Source organism: Uloborus diversus, chromosome 9, assembly GCF_026930045.1.
Source record: "Uloborus diversus isolate 005 chromosome 9, Udiv.v.3.1, whole genome shotgun sequence".
Lineage (NCBI taxonomy): Eukaryota > Metazoa > Arthropoda > Arachnida > Araneae > Uloboridae > Uloborus > Uloborus diversus.
This window is the reverse complement of record NC_072739.1, coordinates 12,659,849-12,680,289: the sequence shown is the minus strand read 5'-3', so window position 1 is coordinate 12,680,289 and position 20,441 is coordinate 12,659,849. Positions and strand designations below refer to the sequence as shown.

The window sequence follows — 20,441 nt, the reverse complement described above, 5'->3', positions numbered from 1 at the left end:
CTTACCCTAACGTCAATAAATATAACATATAATCGTGTTTTTAGGACTTCAATTTCAACAACTTTCCGCTGAGACCCCTGCACCCAGGACCGGATCTATAAATTTCGGACCCCCTACAACAAAATTTGTAGGGCCTCAGAGGCCAGCAGTGTATATTTGTAACGTTAATAAGTCTTAGAGTGCTAGATTTTTTCAGCTTTTTCTTCAATTTCTTGGGCCGTAAAAAAACCAGGTGCACCCCCGCATTACGGGGTCTGCGGGTGCGCAGATCCGGACCTGCCTGCAGCTGCACCTTTGTGCCCCCTAACATCATCAAAGAAAGTCTAAAACTGCGTTTTTAAAACTACGAGTTTAAAATTTTTCCCGGGGGAGAACTTTCCCCCGGACCCCCTCTCTCCTTATTTTTCCTATCCAATTAAAGGTTCTCTTTCTCCTCTCTCTTTTTTTCTGGGCCAAATGGAAAAAACCTCCGGCCCCTAAGATTTTTTTTTTCTCTCTGGTTGCGCCACTGAATGATGCGCATTCAAAAACAGGGGAAAGCTGCGATTTTGCTAGATAGTCTGAAATTGGGGTTCGGATCTCACACCCTGCACTACCTAAATTACCAAAAAACAAAGACAATTTTTCGCAGTAAACTTTTTTTGTCAGAAATATCGTTGTTTTTCCTTTTTAAATAAGAATATTCCCCCCCCCCCCCAAAAGCTTGTTGATTAAAAAAAATATGATTTTTTACATTGTAAATATAGGAAACCATATCACTTTCGTTGTGTCAATTGAAGGGGGCCTCCGGATAGGTTGCGCCTGGGGCCCCAAAATCGCATGATCCGCCACTGTAAGGATTTGACACGATAATGGGTGGTTCTATGTTCCGTCTGGGCTCTTCTATCACCCCCTTTCGTATGGTAGATTCGATCAAACTCACCCTGTATAACTATACATTCCCCATACATAGAATCAATTTCATCTTTGCTCCAAGCAGCTTCGATTAAGATCTATTCATGTTCAGTGAAAAAAGGTAAACTTCAGTAGGGAGTCCATTCAAGGTTTATGTTTGAAAAACAATATTCCACCTTTCCCAATGGGATCAAACGTGCAGAAGGTTTACCAACTTGCACGCAACCTGACGCACTTTTGAATCTATTGGGAGATGTCGAATCCTTTTTGTTCAAATATATACCCTGAAGTGGCCACTACTGAAGCATTGGCTATTACTGGTGTATTTACCTAAGTTAATTATTTATTTTATATCACGCTTGTTTTAATTTTATATGTTTGGTGCAATTTGTAAAACAGGTGCATGCAAGACAAAGAGTAATGTTCAGTAAATAACCGCCCATTTGCCAGGGCTAAAGCAGAAATACATTAAATACACCGCCTGCTCAGTCATTTCCAGCCAAGGACTGCAGTTTCGTGCTTATTAGCACTTATCGGTCCGGCATTGGAAAGCGACTGAGCTGGAGATGGAAAACCTCTTAAGGAAGCCAAGAGTGCCAAACAAACTGGTAGCTAATATAAATTAGCTAACACAAACTGGTAGCTAATATAAATAAATTAGTTCAACTCGAAGAGTTGAACCGAACCATTGCTTCGGTCACTCGTCTGGTCTGTGCGAATTCTATATTAGCTACCAGTTTGTTTGGCACTCTTGGCTTCCTTAAGAGGTTTTCCATCTCCAGCTCAGTCACTTTCCTATGCCGGGCTGATGAGTGCTAATAAGCAAGAAATTGCAGTCTTCGGCTGGAAAGGACTGAGCTGGCGGTGTATTTCATGTACAAAGAGTGGTTTACTTCATTTATTCATTCATTCATATTTTTTAATCATATGCGTATTCACTCATTACGTAATTTGTTTACTTATTCATTCAGTAATTTTCACTTCCAGTTAGCATTTTATTCACTCATTTACTTAATCAATAATTAACTCATTTATTTCTATCTTCAATTATTTATTATTTCGCTAATTTATCCATTCTTTCCCTCACTCATTCATATCTTTCTACCTTCATTTTTTAATTCACTTATTTCTTCGATTGATTTCTTTAGAGAAAAATACTTTTTATAAAGATTCGTTCAGAAGAAATCTATTTTAATGATCATTTCCTCCCATGAACAGGCCCATCTGACATTTTCCTACACTTTTTTAAAGTACAAATTAACTGCGAAAGAAAAGAAAAATAGTGCTTCAATGGAAGAATTATTTTTTTTAATGCACTGCTCTTTCTTTATGCACTGCAAATTTGAAAACGAACCTTCAATTTGTTAATTTAAAATATGTATATATTTTAATAATTTTACTTTATTCTTATTTCCTTTCAAGATAGACACCGATATGAAGCAAGGACGCATCCAGGACTTCTTCAAGGGAGGGACGAAATTGCGTGTTTGGAACTTCAATTTTGAAAAAAATAGACAGTTATAGAACCGAATTATAAGTATATATTAGTATTACTAGCTGTACCCGACGCGCGTTGCTACGCCAACAAAAAAATATATCATTATACTGATTTTCATGACAATCGGTTGAACGGGGCAGAAGTTGCTACTCTGCAGTGCCACCTGGTGGCGAGTGGCTTCAATGAGCATATTATGCACCTACTCCGTGGAAAAATACATATATATAGCAATTTTCATAATAATCGATCCAGGTATCAAGTGAAGCCGTGACTATACTCAAATTTTGTACTCACGCAGTTTGCAAGATCAATCAATCGCTAAAAATATCAAATAGAAAAAGTTTTAAATCCCCCTGTTGCATGAAAAGCCATAAAACAATGAAGAAAGAATTTATTTGTTCAAACTCAAGAAAAATGGAAACAGCTAACTTCTTATCAATGAGATCTTTCACGCGAATTAATTTCTGCAGCCGATAATTTTATTCGTATTTATCCAATGGATTGTGACTTAAATTGGAATAAAAAAGGAACTATCGATCGGATTTTTTTTGAACTGGTCTATAAACATTCCCTGTACCAAAAATAGCAACCGGTGAAAGTTTCAGCCAAATCTGCCGGGTAGTTTTTGAGTTCATGGATGACATACAGACAAACATTCATTTATATATATATATATATATATATATATATATATATATATATATATATATATATATATATATATATATATATATATATATATATATATATATATATATATATATAGATAGATAGATAGATAGATAACCGAATATCGTTAAGAGTTTGCACCTCATTCCTTCCTCTAATAATACCAAAGGTTGTTTACAATCGCAGTTTTTAAGACCCCAAGTTTGAAATATTCCAAAACATTTCCAGCTGAGAGCTTCATTCAGTTCTTCGCAGATGGTCTAAAAAATAAGTTTGGGACTTCAATGCCGAAAAAATGCCAGCAGAGCCCCTCAGAAGAGGGGCGATCGCCCCCTCCCGTCCCTTGTATCCGTCAATGATATGAAGTAGGATATCTAGCATTGAATGTTCTTTTAACCAGGATGAGCAATAAGACTTCTTACGTGTCTTTGGTGCTCCAAGAAAATGATGACGGGGTCTTCAAGAAGGACATCTTTCTCGTAGGTGGGTTTGACATCGAATGTGATGATGCGGCTGTCCAGAAAGATCCCCGACACATTGGCACCACTGTAAAAACAAAATTAATTTACATGACAATATTTACTCACCCAATCATAAGCAAGAGTTATGTTAATCGTCCAAAAACAACTGCTAATTCATTGACTGTAATTAAAAGGAGTTAATACGACGTAACGGGGGTAGTAAAATAAGGAGAGGGGTCCCGATAGGCCGCCGAGTGCCAAGGCGGGACCCTTGTCAGTTATGTCAACAGGCATCTCCCCCCCCCCCCAATAAAAGAAAAAAAGAAGAAAAAGAAAAGAAAAGGGGGAAAATAAAAAAAGGGGAGAAGAAAAAAATAGGGAAAAGAAAAGGGGAAGAAAGAAAAAAAAAAGTAGAGGGAAAAACTATATCAAAACTGCTTACTAAAAACAATTAACTCTATTTTAAGTGCTATAAGAGTAAATATCAAAAGAGTAAATTTTACTTCATCTTTAGGTTTTCTCTTATTCGGAGTTTTCATCAATTTTTGAGCAACCACGATAGCTTATTGCTTTCATTTGAGCGTCCTTGATGTCTGGTTCCTTTTTCAGAATGGACCAGGGGCCTCTGCAGCACCGCCGTCTACCGGAGGACGGAGCTGCTCCTTTGGTCCTAGCCACCACTAGCAGCACTGTCCACCGGAATCCCCTCCTCCTAGGCGGTGTCCTGCATACACAAACTCCTACATACGCACACACAAACAAGTCCTTACACATATACACACACGTAACCGCCCAGGAGGAGGGGCAGGCTTGGGAGGACATGAGCCGTTTCTAGAAACATTAGCCCCCAATGAGTAGGGTCCTGTCGCAACTCGTGATCGCAAAAAACATAATTCGAATTCAAAGTGTCAGAATTCAAATTAGATATATATACAATACACACACACACACACACACACATATATATATATATATATATATACATATATATATATATATATACATATATATATATATATATATATATATATATATACACATTATATATATATATATATATATATATATATATATATATATATATATATATATATATATATCCTTCTTTTCCTTCCTTCTTTTTTCTTTTTTGCGTCAGTGTCGTCGGGCCTGGTCTCAAGGTAGGAATGGAAAATTCTGGAATGCTCGCACAAGAGGGAAAGTTCAAATTTTCTTTCTTAAGCTTAATTTAACTGCCAACTCTTTTTAGATCTGCTAACTTTCATTGTTAAGATTAACTTAACTCTGTTTTATTTCCAGTGGTGGCTACTTTTGAGGTACACCCAAATCAGTTTTTATGCGGTTTATAGGGACCGCATAAAAAAATTGTTCGAAACTTCACGAGTAGCTTTAAAAAATTATTTTCGCTACACAGTTGAAAAATATTTTTTATGCGGTGGATAGGAACTCGCAGAAAAAAAGTCTCACATAGAAAATGACCCAAAAACTTACAAAATAATCTTTAAACGAAATCAAAATAAACCAAGTGTTGATAATTTTTGTCGAGTAGTAGGGCAAAGTTTCCCGAACAAGGAACTTTTGGGGAGGTCGCAGTGACTTCCCATCGGGGGTGCCTATGTCGTCACTTAAAAAAACTATCTCGCACTCGTTTTAAGAATAATTTTGTCTATTCAATCCCAATCTGATTAAAATTTTAATATACCACAAAAAAAAAAAAAATCGCACCAAAAAAAAAAAAAAAATCAACTCTAATTTGAATTCTGAAACTTTGAATTTAAATTATGTTTCTCACAATCACGAGTTGCGACAAGACCCTACTGATTAGAGATTGTTTCTAGACATGGCTCCCCCCCCCCAAGCATGTCCCTCCTCCTGGGTGATTACGTGTGTATAGTTGTGTGTGCAGGCTTACGTGTGTGCACGTAGGCGTGTGTATGTGTGTAAAGGCGTGCGCGCGTAGGGGAGTGTGTATGAGCATGCGTGTGTAGGAAATGGACGCCAGCGCCCAGCAAAAGTGGATTCCGGTGGAAGTGCTCAGGACCAGCCGCCGGTGGACGGTGGTGCTGCAGCCCTGGTCCAAGCTGAAAAAGGAACCATAACGTCAAGGACAGTCAAGTGAGAACAATAAGCAATCGTGAGTGCTAAAAAAAAAATCGAAAAAAAAAAGCTCATAAAAAAAGACCGCATAAAAACAGGTTTGCGTGTAGTATGTGTTTTGCAAAAACAGTTAAATAGACAGGACAGCATACCAATACTAGAAAAAGCAAATTAAAATTTATTATACTCAAAATTTTCTCTGCATTCAGTGCAGTTGAGACATATATAAAACTATAAACTGGGTGTCTGCGCGCCTGGAAAGTCATGGATTTTGACTATGATCGAAAATGATCATGGAATCTCATTTTTTCTTAACAGTAATGTTGTTTTAATTCTCAAAATGCAACTACATTTGTTTTCATAAATTAAACCAGGAATAAATTAGGTCACTTCAGAAAAAAAGTCGAAAAAAAATTGGAATTTAATTTTGACCTCTGGCAAAATTTATTGAACTAGATGTGAAGGAAAAAAAAACTTACGTGATAGAATTCTGCAAAGACGCCATCTTGTGAAAGGTTTTGTAATACAAAGATTGAACACTGACGGGTTCCACTGCAATGAATAATCAAATACGTGAGTGGACATTGTACAAAAACTAATATGACTATTATACGAAAAAGTAAAACTTAATGACAGGAAATAGTGATTCAATAAGAAGTTACTTGCCTTTCATTAAAACATTTGCGGTGAAAATCAGGTATTATGCGAAACCTGTATATTGTTTTGTTTAAAATAGAAGGTCTCACTAAACCATTTGTTTAGACCAGGGGTTCTCAAACGGTGAGTCGCGAGATGTGGAAGAAAAGTTAAAAATAAATTTATTAATTGCTGTGTTTTTATTTAAAAAAAAAAGAGTACATATAAAGCTTTTAATACATGAACAAGTTGGTTTTCGTGTTCTATTAGTCTTTGCTTGTTTCTTTTTCGTACTGCGTGAAATGATAGAACTTGAAGGAGCGCAAGGTCAATAACTGTCATAAAACTACAAAATTATACAATCAGTAAGGTAGACTACTGTCTCTTATTATAAAACAATTCAAGAGACAAAAATTCATATTTGTTTTACTAGTTACTTGTGTTTCTAAGGATAAAACTTAACCATTTGTGCTTCTTCTAACGTTGTTTTTCTTACATTACTGTTCAGCACAAAGGTATTTATTTATCTCATTTGTGTAGTTCTTAGTTATTGTTTTAGGATTTAGACAGAGTTAAAACTTTGGGAGGTTGCCAAAATACTTAGTCTAAAAAGGAGGTCGCAATGTCTAAAAGTTTGAGAACCCTGGTTTAAACCTTTAAAATCTTACTTTTGTATCTAGATCGAGGGTTCTCGAATTTTTCTGACTCGCGGTATTCTGTAAAGAATTAGAATTTTTTCATGGCGTCCTATTCTGTCTCTATAAAATACATATCAAAATTTCCTCCAGGATTTAGGAGCCTTATTGAAACAAATGTATTATCAATACAGCAACAAGGTTGAATTTACTGGAGAATGAAACTGTAGAAGCTTTGATTGGTGCAGTATAGCCGAGGATCTTGCGCCAAAAAACCCGATCTAACCAAGTTTTTTCCTGAAATGTTCGATACAAGGAATTAAGTCTAAAGTCTAATTCTTGTTTCACTGGCAGTAACATGTTATGATCAATCTTAGAAAATACTGTTGTGATCTTTTGGCGTAAACCTTGCAAATCTCTTAGGATACGAACTCACTATCTTTGATGAAACGCCATGAAAATATCGCCAGGAGTTAGATCCGGAGAGCGCAGTGGCTATGGAATAAGGCACTAGCGCAGCTAGAAATACCTTCTGGGGTTTTTTTGATCATAAAACCTTCTGAAGGGGTTTTTTGATAGGGTTTTTTTGGGAGGGGGAGGTTGTTCAAAACAACCCTTTCATAATGCATAAACTACTAAATTATGATTTGTATTAATGTTAAAACCAATGCCTCTTGTGGGTGTTTTCACTCCCCCCCCCCCCCCGCTCCTTCGCTGCGCCACTGGAACAAGGTGATTGTCGTTGTCAGCAACTCGACAAACCCAACGACAAGAAAGCTCGCTATTGAGAAAATGGGGAACTTCTGTCAGAAAAGGGGGGGGGGGGTGTCGCATCTTGTTGGAAAGTGAAAGACTATTGGTCGTGACATGCCACAGCGAGTGTAACAGGAATTAGTCTTAAGACATGATAGCAGCCGCATTTTGAAAGATTAACATGTTAAACATTTGGGACCATGGGCGGACTGGGTGAGAGGGCGCCAACCTTGGCCTCAAAAAAAAAAAAAAAAAGAAATGGTGCAAAAAAAAGTGCAAAAAAAAGGTGCAAAAAAAAAAAGAAAGAAACAGAAAAGAAAAAATAAACAATGGTACAGAAGTTTACGAGTTAAGAAAAGGAAAGCGAAGTAAAATCGCACAAGTTTGTGAGCGAAAAAAAAAAGACAAGACATTTGCACCAAAAATAAATAAATTAAATTAAAATGTAAAAAAAGTAAATAAATAAAAAAGGTGTTTAGACTTAAGGGCACAAGGACAGATAGACGGGAGAGCGCATCGGCCCAGGGGCCGATGGGAAACAAAACTTGTACAACTTCTTCCTCTGGTAAAATCACCGCTGTTGCTGTATTAGTAATAGTATGTTTCTTCAATATGCTTTCACAGCCCTGGAGGGAATTGCCACAAAAACCAGACACTTCGCGGCACACCTCGCCAAATTTTGCGGCACCCAATTTGAGAACCCCGATCTAGATAGATTGTTCTTGCATTGATTTCATTCTAACTGAAATATAGCCAACGATAATCAACAAGGAGATTTCCCTCAGGTAGTCTGTAAAAAAAGCCAAAAGTTCAAGTCCGGATCTATAAATAGTGGGCCCCCTTGAAATAAATCTGTAATGCCCCTTACCAAGTGGCTAGCAGTGTATATTTTTAAAGCTGAAAAGTTTTAGTTCAAGTTTTTTTTTCTTTTTTTTTGCAATTTTTTCTTCAATTTCTTGGGCCATTGGGCCCCTTAAGAGTGTCACCCCCTTCCCGCACTGCGGGGTCTGGATACCCGCAGACCCCGCAGTGCGGGTCTGCGGGTACCCAGACCCGTGTATGCAGAAGTTCTACTTCACTCCCCTATCATATGACAAACAGTATTTTCTAAGAAAAATTTTAGCGTTTTAGATGTAAAAGAATTAAAGTTCAGATTCGTTTTGCAAGACTACGCTATGCTGAGGCCAAAATTAGTAATTTAAGAATGAAAAACAAGCTCGTTTTTAAGGAAGAAATAAAAGCATCAATTCTGAATCGGAAGGAAATTATGATTGTGAAAGGAAATTATGATTGTCAGTAATGCAGAGCATGTGGTATGTTGTTGTTGTTACTTATGCCACTTGGAAACCCGAAGCCCGAATAGCAATGCTATTCTATTTTAAGGCAGAGCGGTACGGCTTTCGTTTAACTGAGCGCCTATTTCTAGGTGGAAGTCCGATTTGGCTCAAACACGACAGATGGCACCGTCTCTGGATAGTTCGATAACTTAGAACCAGACCAGAAGTCGAATAACTTCTGGCCTAACACCCCCAGAGGTATCATTTCACTTGGAGGACTATGTGACCACAAGCATAAGCATGTTTAACGTCCCCTAGTCACCAAAGATGTGGTATTCTATCAATGACTTTTTGTTCAACCATTTTCCCTAAGTTAAACTTTAGCTATAATTGTATGAAAAATACTTCGAAAAAAATGTTCCTTTCTTTGGGAGGAGGGAAAAGTTTCAATGTGTCCTTTTAAAATCTTTTGACCATCTGTGCACTTACCAGATTCACCGAAAACAGCCACTGGAACTCGTACTTGGTCGGATGCTCCACCCCAATTCCTTCTTAGCTCCGCCCACCTCGGATTTTCTCCGTAATCCGGGTAATAGAGATAAGGAGCGTGCTTTTTCTTCAAGTCTTTGGGATTGCCTTTTAAGCTCTGACTCGCTGGGAAAAGAAAAACTGAATTAGTCTCGAAATCACCAAATAGTGTATTTGTCTATGCCAAATGAAGAAAGTAACATTCCAAGTGATCTAAAAATCGTTAGACCTTTTAGAACATTATAATTATTAAACTTTTTACAATAAAACGATGCGGTTAGCACATAAACGTTCAAAAACATATGAGTTTTGTTTGAAATGAAAATACAATAATTACATTTTTGACCGAAGGTGGCACTGCAGTTGAATCAATGGCCCTTTTGACTTCAAGAAGCCTCATAGTTACGAACTTCAAATCGTTTCTTTCACAGGTGATGTGGCCCATACTTGAATGCACAATAGAGAGCATCCGCACATAGCGACTCCTGTAACAACACTTCTGAGGTCGACAGTAGGAAACAGTCATGTCTTTTCCCATGGTCTCCGGATCTTACTGCTGCTGACTTCTGATTGCGAAGGTACTTAAATTCACGTTTGTATAGAAATAGGCCTACTTCTTTGGCACAGTTAAGGGACCGCATCCATTACCAGAAACTGGCTTCTATGAGCTTTATTATTTTCCGTTCCTTGTGGCGAAGTTAATATTTTGTGTTTTCCAAACTGTTTTTCTATCGATGCGGAAAAAATATTTGAATAAAAGAAAACCCAGTACTATGCTTTTATTTTAAACATTTGGCATTTTCATGCACTTAACTGCGTTATCGTTAAAAATGGCAAGCATATGCGATTTCATGTGCACATATATATTTGCATATCATTATCCGGGCTCTAATAATGACTAAATACACTAGATTATTTCAAAGTGATTGCGCAATCCTAATCTGTCTCTGCTGATGGAATTTCAGTGCTGCGACGGTTGAGGGAGGAGTTATGACGTCAATGCGAATCGTAATGATCCAGTGCGGGTGCAAAATAAACCTCCAAGTCCGTCTGAAAATTTTTTGGTGTCCCAAGCTTGCTTATATTTACTTCGGAAACAAACGAGAGTAAAAATAAGCACTTCACTATTGTCATCGATTTTCTTTCGATACACTCAGAAGGATTCTCGCGACGGTCGTGCTTTTTCCCCTGTTGGTTTCAATCAAGCAGGGGCTGTTCACTTATCGGCCGTCCGTCACGTCCACACCGATTTTTTCCACCTGAAACAGCATTTCAATGGTTTCCGCCGAGCTGCGCGCCCTTCTCTCCGGTGGGTGAATTCAGTCACGTGATTGATGTACGGCAACCGTATGTGAATGCTACTCTGTTTTCATCGGCAGTCTGCCCTTTTCGTGGGTGAAATCGCTTCCGTCTCATTAAGCTATTATCTAACTTGTCATACGGAGAAGGGGATTGATGCGATTATCTTACATCTCGAGCTTTTTTCTCTTGTTTTCAACCAGTCACGCTAGGGCCGTTGCCATGGACATTTTCGACCCCGGAAAAAACCAGCTTCTCACCACATTTCGGTTATTAGCGGGTTTTATGTGGAATCTTTCTACTCCTGCTAGCTACTGGAGTGAAAGCGGTGTTTCTACCCGCAATGCATTACGCGAAACAAGTTCGTCTAATACCCGCTAAGGATGCTGGGTAAAAACCGCTTTCTCTGGTGCAGTGGGAGAACCTCTTTTTACATGGAAACGGGGAATTTTTCAATCAGCTTCTCACCACATTTCGGTTATTAGCGGGTTTTATGTGGAATCTTTCTACTCCTGCTAGCTACTGGAGTGAAAGCGGTGTTTCTACCCGGAATGCATTACGCGAAACAAGTTCGTCTAATACCCGCTAAGGATGCTGGGTAAAAACCGCTTTCTCTGGTGCAATGGGAGAACCTCTTTTTACATGGAAACGGGGTAATTTTTCAATCGGGTTTTTTGCGGAGCCAGAGCGGGGATTCACCGGGTCGAAAAGTAAGTTGTGAACGCGGCTGCTGATGAAACCACTTCCGATTCATCAAGCAGACATCAAATTTGTCGTATGGGGAATCGGATGAAGGCACTCCGAAAGACTCTCATACCGTGTAGGATGACGGCACCAGTAACAGACTTACCATTACGTTTGGATTTAAATAAGAATTTTTGGCGGGTAAAACTGATGTTGCTGCGACCTAGGAATACGGTGCAACCATCTAGTGTTATCAAAGTGAATTTTATGAGCCAGATGGTATTTACAAAGCAGTGTTGGAAACTTATGAACGACCACCAAGAGATCAGCTGGTGTTTCATGTTCATTTAAATTTAAAAAGGTTTGAGTTCTAAAAATAAAGAACTATTGCACATTTTGACGAGAAAAATGGAATTTTGTCCATTACTCATCCTTTTCTCATCCAATCTGTTACTGGATATCATCAGATTTACCGGTGTCTGTTACTGAGGGTCGGAACTTTTTTCGAAATTGAGCAAATAAAAATTTTAACTACAGTCGGACCTCCATAAATCGAAGTAGCAAATTGTAGGGAAAAAATTCGATATATAAAAATTTCGACGTATAAAAACGATCGTATTTTATCCTAAAAGTCTCCTAAAACATCGAAATTAAAGCTAATTTACGTGTATGAAACCCAATTTTAAATTGATACAAGCATCGGATTAAATAAAAGTTAATAGTTAAAAAAATAGCAGAAATTACATTTTTGTGCGTTCATATATACATCTTCATTTTTCTTCAATTCAACTTGATCCGCAACATTATAAGATGACAATGTAATCGAAAGAAAAGTAAAAAATCAATCTACTTAACTTGAATGATTTTTACTGCAGCTAAAAAGACTAGGAATGATAATAAACAGACAAAAGGGAGAACTTGAAACTGATTTTACAATGTTACTGGTTACAACTAAGATTTGAAATAAACTTGAGGGAATTTAAGAACTCCAGAACGAAACAACGACCTATCTACACACCCCTGAACCCCAGATTCCTTATGAGTTTCGTAGCAAACTTAAGTAAACATAATTTTCTCCCCTAACCTTCATTTTTCATGAGACAAACAGTCTAAAGTGGAAAAAATCTACGAATGTCTCGAAAAAAAATTCGATATATAGAGATTTTTTTCGATATATAGAAACAATTTTTCTACGTAATGAACATAGAAATTTCCTGGGATTTTGATATATAGAAAATTTTGATATGAGGAAGTTCGATATATGGAGGTTCGACTGTAATTCAAAGGATCCAGAAGCAGCCAATTGTTAGATGAGATGTAGTTGCATGAGAAAAAAGTAGTCTAAAAAGTCTAAATACATTAAAAAGCTCAGAAAATTTAGTTAACCAGAGAGCGATGTCATACGCATGTCTGTTGGTGCCGTTACCCTAATTCTTCCCAGCTGTTTCCAAACTGTCACGAAGATTACATTGCTTCCGATTCACCAAACTGACATCAAAGTAGCCCTCTGATCGAATCAAAAACGATATCAAAGTTAATCCAAAGCGGAATTGAATCGGGCCGATTGTTTCGCGGTTACATACTCACCAACATTGTCTGATATCATGAGCAAGTCCACTTCCTTTTCCGGGGTCACCTTGGATTCCGTCAGCTTGGACATGGCCCAGTCCTGCACCGAGTTGCTCAAAGCAACACCATCTTCTCCCTCCTGTCAAGACAGATACAATCAAACAAATATCGTACATAAGACAGTTTGTACAGAATTTTACTTTTAAATATTAACTTATTATAACGTTTTACATGCTGTGCAGTTATGCAGGGAAACCATTTTTGTCGTAATTTCTGTTGACTTAGATTTCTGAGCTAAATCAAAATTTTCATACCTTTAATTGCGGCATACCTAATCTGGCAGTATTGTGAAGGCTACGCAGATCCTAACCGAAACAGTACGATACTGCCGTGTTAGGTTTGCAGTAGAGTTGCTCTCAGAAAATATAGATTTTTATGCAATGCCAAAAATTATATCTTTCCATTCACCCTAAACAAGCGGAAAGATCTAAAGTTGAAACATTAAAATTCTGTGAATTTTACTCGTAATGTTTCGTCTTACTTTTTATTTTACCTCCTATTGAATTTGATTCTCTAGCTTGATAAGAGGTCAGGAGCGCCCCGATGGGAGGTCACAGGAAGTTGCAGGAGGTCACAGATGACCTCAAAAAGTTTCCTTATTCGGAAAATTTTGTCCGACGATTCGGCAAAACTATTATATTTCGGTATATTTTTACAGACAATTCGGCAAAATTATCATAATTCGACAAATTTCGTCTGATGATTCGGCAAAATCATCACCATTCTGCAAAATTTGTCTGACGATTCGGTACAGTTACAATTCGGCAAACTTTGGCAATTCGGAATAATTGTCATAATTCGACAAATTCTGTCTTACTATTCGGCAAAATTATAATTCGGTAAATTTTTTCTGATGATTTGCCAAATTATCACAATTCTGCAAAATTTGTCCGACGATTCGGCACAGTTACAATTCAGCAAACTTTGGCGATTCGGGAAAATTGTCAGAATTCGGCAAATTTTGTATGACTATTCGGCAAAATTATAATTCGACAAATTTTTTCTGATGATTTGACAAAACTATCACCTTTCTGCAAAATTTGTCTGACAATTCGGCAAAGTTATTACAATTCTGTAAATTTTGTCTGATGATTTGGCAAAATCATCATCATTCAACAACATTTAGAGTTCCATTCCGTAAAATAAGAATTTCCGCCCACTCAAAAAATTAAGTTCGCTGCGCCCCTGTAAAAGGCGGGACTAGAAACTTTTCTTCGTGACACCCTAATCTCGCTTCACTCAGTTCTATTCACTTCACTCCAAATAAAAAATCAGAGCCTAATAGTCTAAGATCCCATTAGGCTTGACCGACCCTCATCGAGTATCCTAAATTAGTTACCATAGATGAAGAGTAAAAGTTGTAAATAAAACGTGAAAAGTAAGAATTTCTACATTTTTCACATGAACTAATCAGGGTTGCCAGGGGTTGAAAGGTGCCTAAAAATGAGTAATTTACCCTCATCGAGTTTCCAAAAATTGTTTTAATGAAGAGTTAAAGCTGTAAAGAAAACGTTAAAGTGAGAATGTCTACCCTTTTCCGGTCCCTAACCAGGGTCGTCAGGGGCAAAAGGTGCCCAAAAAATGAGTAATTTACCCTCATCAAGTCTCCACCTAAGTTATACAGTGGATTCTGGTTAATAGGCCCACATTGGAACAGGATCATTTTGGTCCTAATAACCGGCTGGTCCTATTAAGCGAACAGGACCCAGCTTGAATGAACATATTATACACAAAACATATAAATGCCCTTATGATTATTGTGAGTCCCCATACATATGGTAAGCATACAAAGAAGAGAAATTGCTGTTTACGAAATTTTCCTATTAAAAATTAAATTAAAATAAAGCGAATAAACTTTTTACACTCGTCCCAGACCGAAATGGTTTTAGTCATTCCTTCCAGTCGTCAGTATCGATTCAATTCAGCAATCAAAAGTAATTAAACATGTGAGAGTGAAGAAATAACTGCTAAAAAATACTGATCGGTCATTGAAAATTTCCAATGAAATGTAAATTGCGTATTTTACAACTAAATTGAAGAAATTTGAAATTTCACTGAAATTTTGATTTCCGCTGGAACAGTGCTGCTATGAAATGGTTGTTTCGTTTAACATTTTTTCTTGTAAATATTGCCGAATTCAATTGAAAGTTACAAGGAACCATTATTTAATTTTTATTGCACTAACTATTAGGTTCGTTGACCCACTTGAAACTCGCTTCAAGTGGACGATTTTTAATTTTTTTCCAATTTGTTCTCATATTCCTTCGTCCGATTAAGCGGATTTTCGGTCCAATTAAGCGAATATTATAGGCTTGTGTAATGGAAATTGTTTTGGTTCTTTAAGATTTGGTCCAAATAAGCAGCTGGTCCGGTTAACCAGTGGTCCAATTAAGCGGAATCCACTGTATTACAAAAATGTAGGTAAAAGTATTGCAAAATCGATGGTATAGGGTTGCCTTTAAGCAAAAGTGCTTCAATCATAGGGTTGCTGCTGTTCGAAGTTTCAATATTGAAACTTCTCATTTATAGTAACAGTTTTAGGAAACTCGATGAGTGTAGGTCAAGCCTAGTAGGATCTCGCCCTATAAATACTAAAGCACGGATCCAAGCAGAGTGAAATGAATTGGACTGAGTGAAGCGATATTAGAGTATTTGGTGCCATGATGTTCGTTTCGGGGGGGGGGGGGGGAATCATTTACTTTTTTAAGGAAAAATGCAGAGACAATAAATCCACTTACTGCTTGTAGCTCCTTCCATAAATCAGCATTGCTCTCCGAAAAAATTGTACTAACAATTTCTTGCATTTTCTGTTAAAAAAAAAGGAATAATTATGGTGGCAGTTGATTTTAGAAAAGTCTTTAAAACAATAGATTTCAAAAATGACTAAGATCATCAAAAAGAAATAGAATCTTCAAATGTCAACACTTTTCTAATCTTGTATAGTTTTTCATTGATTTTATAAAATAGTTTTAATCGATTTTAAAATAACTGATTTTAAAACTTTTACTGAGACAGTTAAATTGGATACAGCAGTACACAAATCAAAGACATCGCATTTGTTCGAAATTTGCTGTTCTTGAGCAAAAGCCAAGCACGACTCCCTTAAGAAAAGAAAAATATTAGAAAACATATTGGAAGGTCATGAGGTTTGCAGAGATCTTTTGCTAAATGTTCAAAATTATTTAAACTCTAAAACTAACTGCTGTAGAGCTATAGCCCGCGGTTTTATAGCCCGGGCAAAAATCCCTTCCCATCCCATACGAAGCAAAGGGTTCACTTTTGTGTACCAAACGCTAGTTGTTTATTATTATGTAACTTTCCAGTACTCTACAAATGGTGCACTGAAAAAATCTCTAGCAAAACTCACGCATCCTTTTAGAGCTGTTGAAAAACAGTAGTATGGAAAAAGCTTTATATAATATGATAATACATATAATATTCTACATATGTTTAGGCGTTTAGTTTTTTATAATTAATTCTTGTGATAACATACTTCTATGTAATAAAATGAAAACGATGTTTGTAAGATTATTTTAAAACCTTTTTTTTTCCAACTTCACAAAACTAATCTTGCAATATAATCAGAAAATAAATAATTTCTGTCTTTCAAACAAAAGACATGCATCAAACATTTTTTATTAACAAAGAAACTTTTTAACCAACATTTGCAAAAAAAAAAGCTAATACATTTGTATTGAAAATTCTAACTTGAACTTTAAAAAAATCCTGCTTTTTGCGTACTATGCAGGAAACTAAAGCATGAGAGCAAGCCGCACGAGAGCAAAACCTTTTATTTAACGATAATTTCCGGGCTTTATTATTCACAATCTTTAATTTGAACAAATTTTAACATTTTTAATGTTATTAAAAAAAATTTAGAAAAAATAGATTTTTTGAAGAAAATTATAAACTTGTAGCCTCGTGCGGGACACCTAAATATTTTTTGATTCGGAAAAAAAGAATTCTGTAAGATGTGGTTCGGTAGGGGCAACTTTTTAACACCTTACAGATTGAATTTCGAAAAAAAGTTTTTTTCGATACACCTAAAATAAATCCTTTTTTTCTTCAAAATTTGCAAAAGTTCTTTATTTTTAGAACTAAAACCGTATTAAATTCAAATGAATATGAAATACCAGCTGACCTTGTGGTAGCTGTTCATAACCTTCCACCACTGCCTTGTCAATACCGACTGGCTCACAAAATTCACTCTGATAACACTAGGTGCTTGTTGCACCGTATTCATGGGCCACAGCAACATCATTTTTACCCGCGTAAAATTCTTATTACTTAAATACAAACTTGTGACTGTCTGCTACTGGACCCTTGTCTGGTACTGGTGCCCTTACCCTAGTTGTTTCTCTTTTCCATTTTAGAATAAAACTTTTGGCATCACTTATGCTTCAGTATTCGTCATCATATTTTTACGCCGGGAAGTTAATGAAGTAAGTTTAATTTTTTTACTGCCTATTGTCCTAGTATTTAATTACTTATAATTCAACTAATTTATAATGTTTAATATTTAATGGTTCTTAATATCAGATTTTTAGAACTTTAGGTAAGCCTTTTAAATGAACGGGCAAAATAATTTACGATCCTCTGATGAACGAATAAATAAAAAGAAAAACATTGCCCATGCCAATTTAATTCACTACAAGCAATAAATAAATATTGCCCATAGAGACGTCGCTTGCATTAAATGTGTTCATAACTCATTTTGCTTTTGATTGGAGGAAGCTTACGTAGAGCACGCCTAGGTCTTCCGGCTCAGCACTGGGATTAAAGGACGTGGCAGTCTTGTTGACGAGTTTCTTGACGATAGCAATCATGTCCCGTAGATTGCTCCTCCTCTTCTTCTCAGGGTCCTCTTCCTCCTCCTCTTGGTCTTCTGTCACCAGTGAATCCTTGTTTTTGCCCGACTCCTTGGAACCTTTAGATGAAAGTGGTAAAATAATTTAGGTTAAGACACGGAGTCAAGATAAATGAAATGTTATCGATTACAGTCAAGACCGAAGCAGTTCAATTGACTATAGACTAGAAACGCAAGTAATAAACAAGAAAAGTAAACATATTCAAAAGTTTGAACCGGCAAAACTGGCTAAGAGAAACCCTGGTTCTTTCCCTATTCTCCGATTGCTTAAATGCCGAAGAGAGCAGGTTGTGGCGGCCGTAGGCGGATAGTGTATAAAGGGGGGGGGGGGGCAAGGGAACAATAATAATAACTAGGGTATCCTAACCCTGCTCGCTTCGCTCGCCAACCCAAGTTCACCATCTGCGGCGAGAGATAATTGATGATTTTTCAACCGGATATCCGGCGTCGTAAGGTTTTGAGGGTTGAGACATAACGAAATGTCTTCCCCTGGATGTCCCGCATCCAATAACACTATTATTGACCTAGTAGATGTTGCCAGTTCGGAGGAGATAGGGTTATAAACACACAGATACACACACGGACAGACGCGCACAAAAATTAATATTATTGATAACAAGAAGAGGAATTATTTGTTTATTACTTGCGTTTACAAAATTGATAATCCAGATTTTTTTGACTCATTCTTACTCTAATTTATGTAATAATCGATACAACTTGCTGTGCCCAAGTAAGACTCTTAGGAGTCGTTCTTCTTGTAAAATGGTTTTTACCAGATGGAACTATGTTGATAATTTGTCTTTTTAATTTAAAGTTTACAAATTTTTTGATTGTAAAATTCAATTTCATTTATTCATTTTTTCATTCATTGACGTGATTTAGATTTTTTTTAACTTGTCATTTTACAATTTATGTCTTTTTTAGTCTTTACGTTTTAATATTTTAAATGCATAATTTGTTTTAATTGTTTTTAAGCAGTTTTATTATACTTGGCCTGATTGTCATGGAGTAATCTAAGGCCTGATTTTGCTTATATTTCAACAATTAGATCGCTTAGAGATTTCTGGATTTCACTCAATGATTTGCTTAATCTTAAGGTACAACTTAACACTGAAAAATTAAAATTCTGAAAAAAAATTTATTTCGGTTAGGATGGAAAATAGCAAATTTAATGTAATTTCCCCATTACATGTTTAAATATAAAACCCGTTATTACAAATTTCGTTGCCTTGCAGCACTAATGTTAAAAACCAATCATGATGAAGATTTTGAATCAAGGCTTCTCTGAAGCAAGCATAAAATTAGCAAGCAGAGATCTAATTTGGAATCTAATCCTAGAGAGGAACAAGGATTAAATTTTAGTGCCAACTGCCTAAAATTTTAGACATGTATATAGGTTTTTCACTTTTAGTACCAAGCATTTATATGAAAAAATAAGATGAATTTTCGTGATGGTAAAATTATTCCATTTCTGAAATACATTTACACTAAAAAGAATAAAATTACAGATTTTTTTTTAAAAAATACTAAGCACTTTTCAAAATGTACTGAAAAGGACAAAATAACTTTTCTGAGTCAGAAAAGGACAATTTAAGAATTCCTGTAGTTTTCGAAAATTCCAAAAGATTGACACCACAAACGAAGAAAAATGCTGTTCTAGTCATCTTAAACCAGAATTTCCCAATAAGAAAAATATGCATGTTTCAACACTCTAAGTTATGATTGGAAGCTAGATAATGATAAGAAATTCTCTTCATGGCTTGAGCCGCACTTTGCTTCGTTTGTGGTGTCATTCTCTAGGAATTTTCGAAAACTAAAGGAATACTTAAAATGTCCTCTCTGTCCCCGAAAAGTTATTTTGTCCTTTTGAGTGCATTTTGAAAAGTACTTAGTACTTTTTTTAAAAAAAATTTGTTATTTATATCATTGTTGCCTCTTTAACTAATTTTTTTCTGTAGTTGGCAATACTTCTAATAAATAAAAACTAATAAATAAATTAGATAAGATAAAGATAAATGATATAAAGTAGACATTTTTTTTAACAAACTCTTTTCGTGTTTCCTCTAAACAATTGTTCAAATAGTTACAAATATCAAATTCAGCTCATACAGGAAATTAAATTTACAAATAAAAATGCTAAAAAAAAGAGTTAAAATTCTCAAAGCAGCTGTCTGGAAAAAATACTGACGAATGTCGCTTCTTTAGACTCAAAACGACTACTTGTGAAATTAAGTTTTTTTCAAGTAAAAAATCTATTTTGTACTTTCAATGACGTTGTATCATTAACTGAACTCGCTTTTCCACTAGTTGCTTTCAGGAAAAATGAACTCACCACTTTGCTTGACCTTGCCAGACGTTTTGGATACATCAGCAATGTGCTGGATTGTTGTCATGGCAGTGTCCAAATCTGTCATGTCCATGTCGTCCTAACAAAAATCCAAGTACATTACATCAATTAAAACTTTATGCTGACATTATCACTCATTTATTTATAATTTGAAAGAATTATAAAAT

At 36.1% G+C, this 20,441-nt stretch overlaps 1 protein-coding gene across 1 annotated transcript in view; it reads right to left on the bottom strand.

Annotated features, from left to right (window-relative positions):
* The window catches only part of LOC129229754 (adhesion G-protein coupled receptor D1-like), a 137,598-nt gene that overhangs the window by 92,215 nt on the left and 24,942 nt on the right, over positions 1 to 20,441 (bottom strand). The window contains exons 6-12 of the mRNA XM_054864124.1: positions 20,260 to 20,353; positions 17,800 to 17,987; positions 15,799 to 15,867; positions 13,019 to 13,139; positions 9,410 to 9,574; positions 6,099 to 6,171; positions 3,484 to 3,607 (exon numbers count right to left, since the gene is read on the bottom strand). Of these exons, the coding sequence (XP_054720099.1) occupies positions 3,484 to 3,607; positions 6,099 to 6,171; positions 9,410 to 9,574; positions 13,019 to 13,139; positions 15,799 to 15,867; positions 17,800 to 17,987; positions 20,260 to 20,353 (834 nt within the window). The remainder of the gene's footprint in view (positions 1 to 3,483; positions 3,608 to 6,098; positions 6,172 to 9,409; positions 9,575 to 13,018; positions 13,140 to 15,798; positions 15,868 to 17,799; positions 17,988 to 20,259; positions 20,354 to 20,441) is intronic.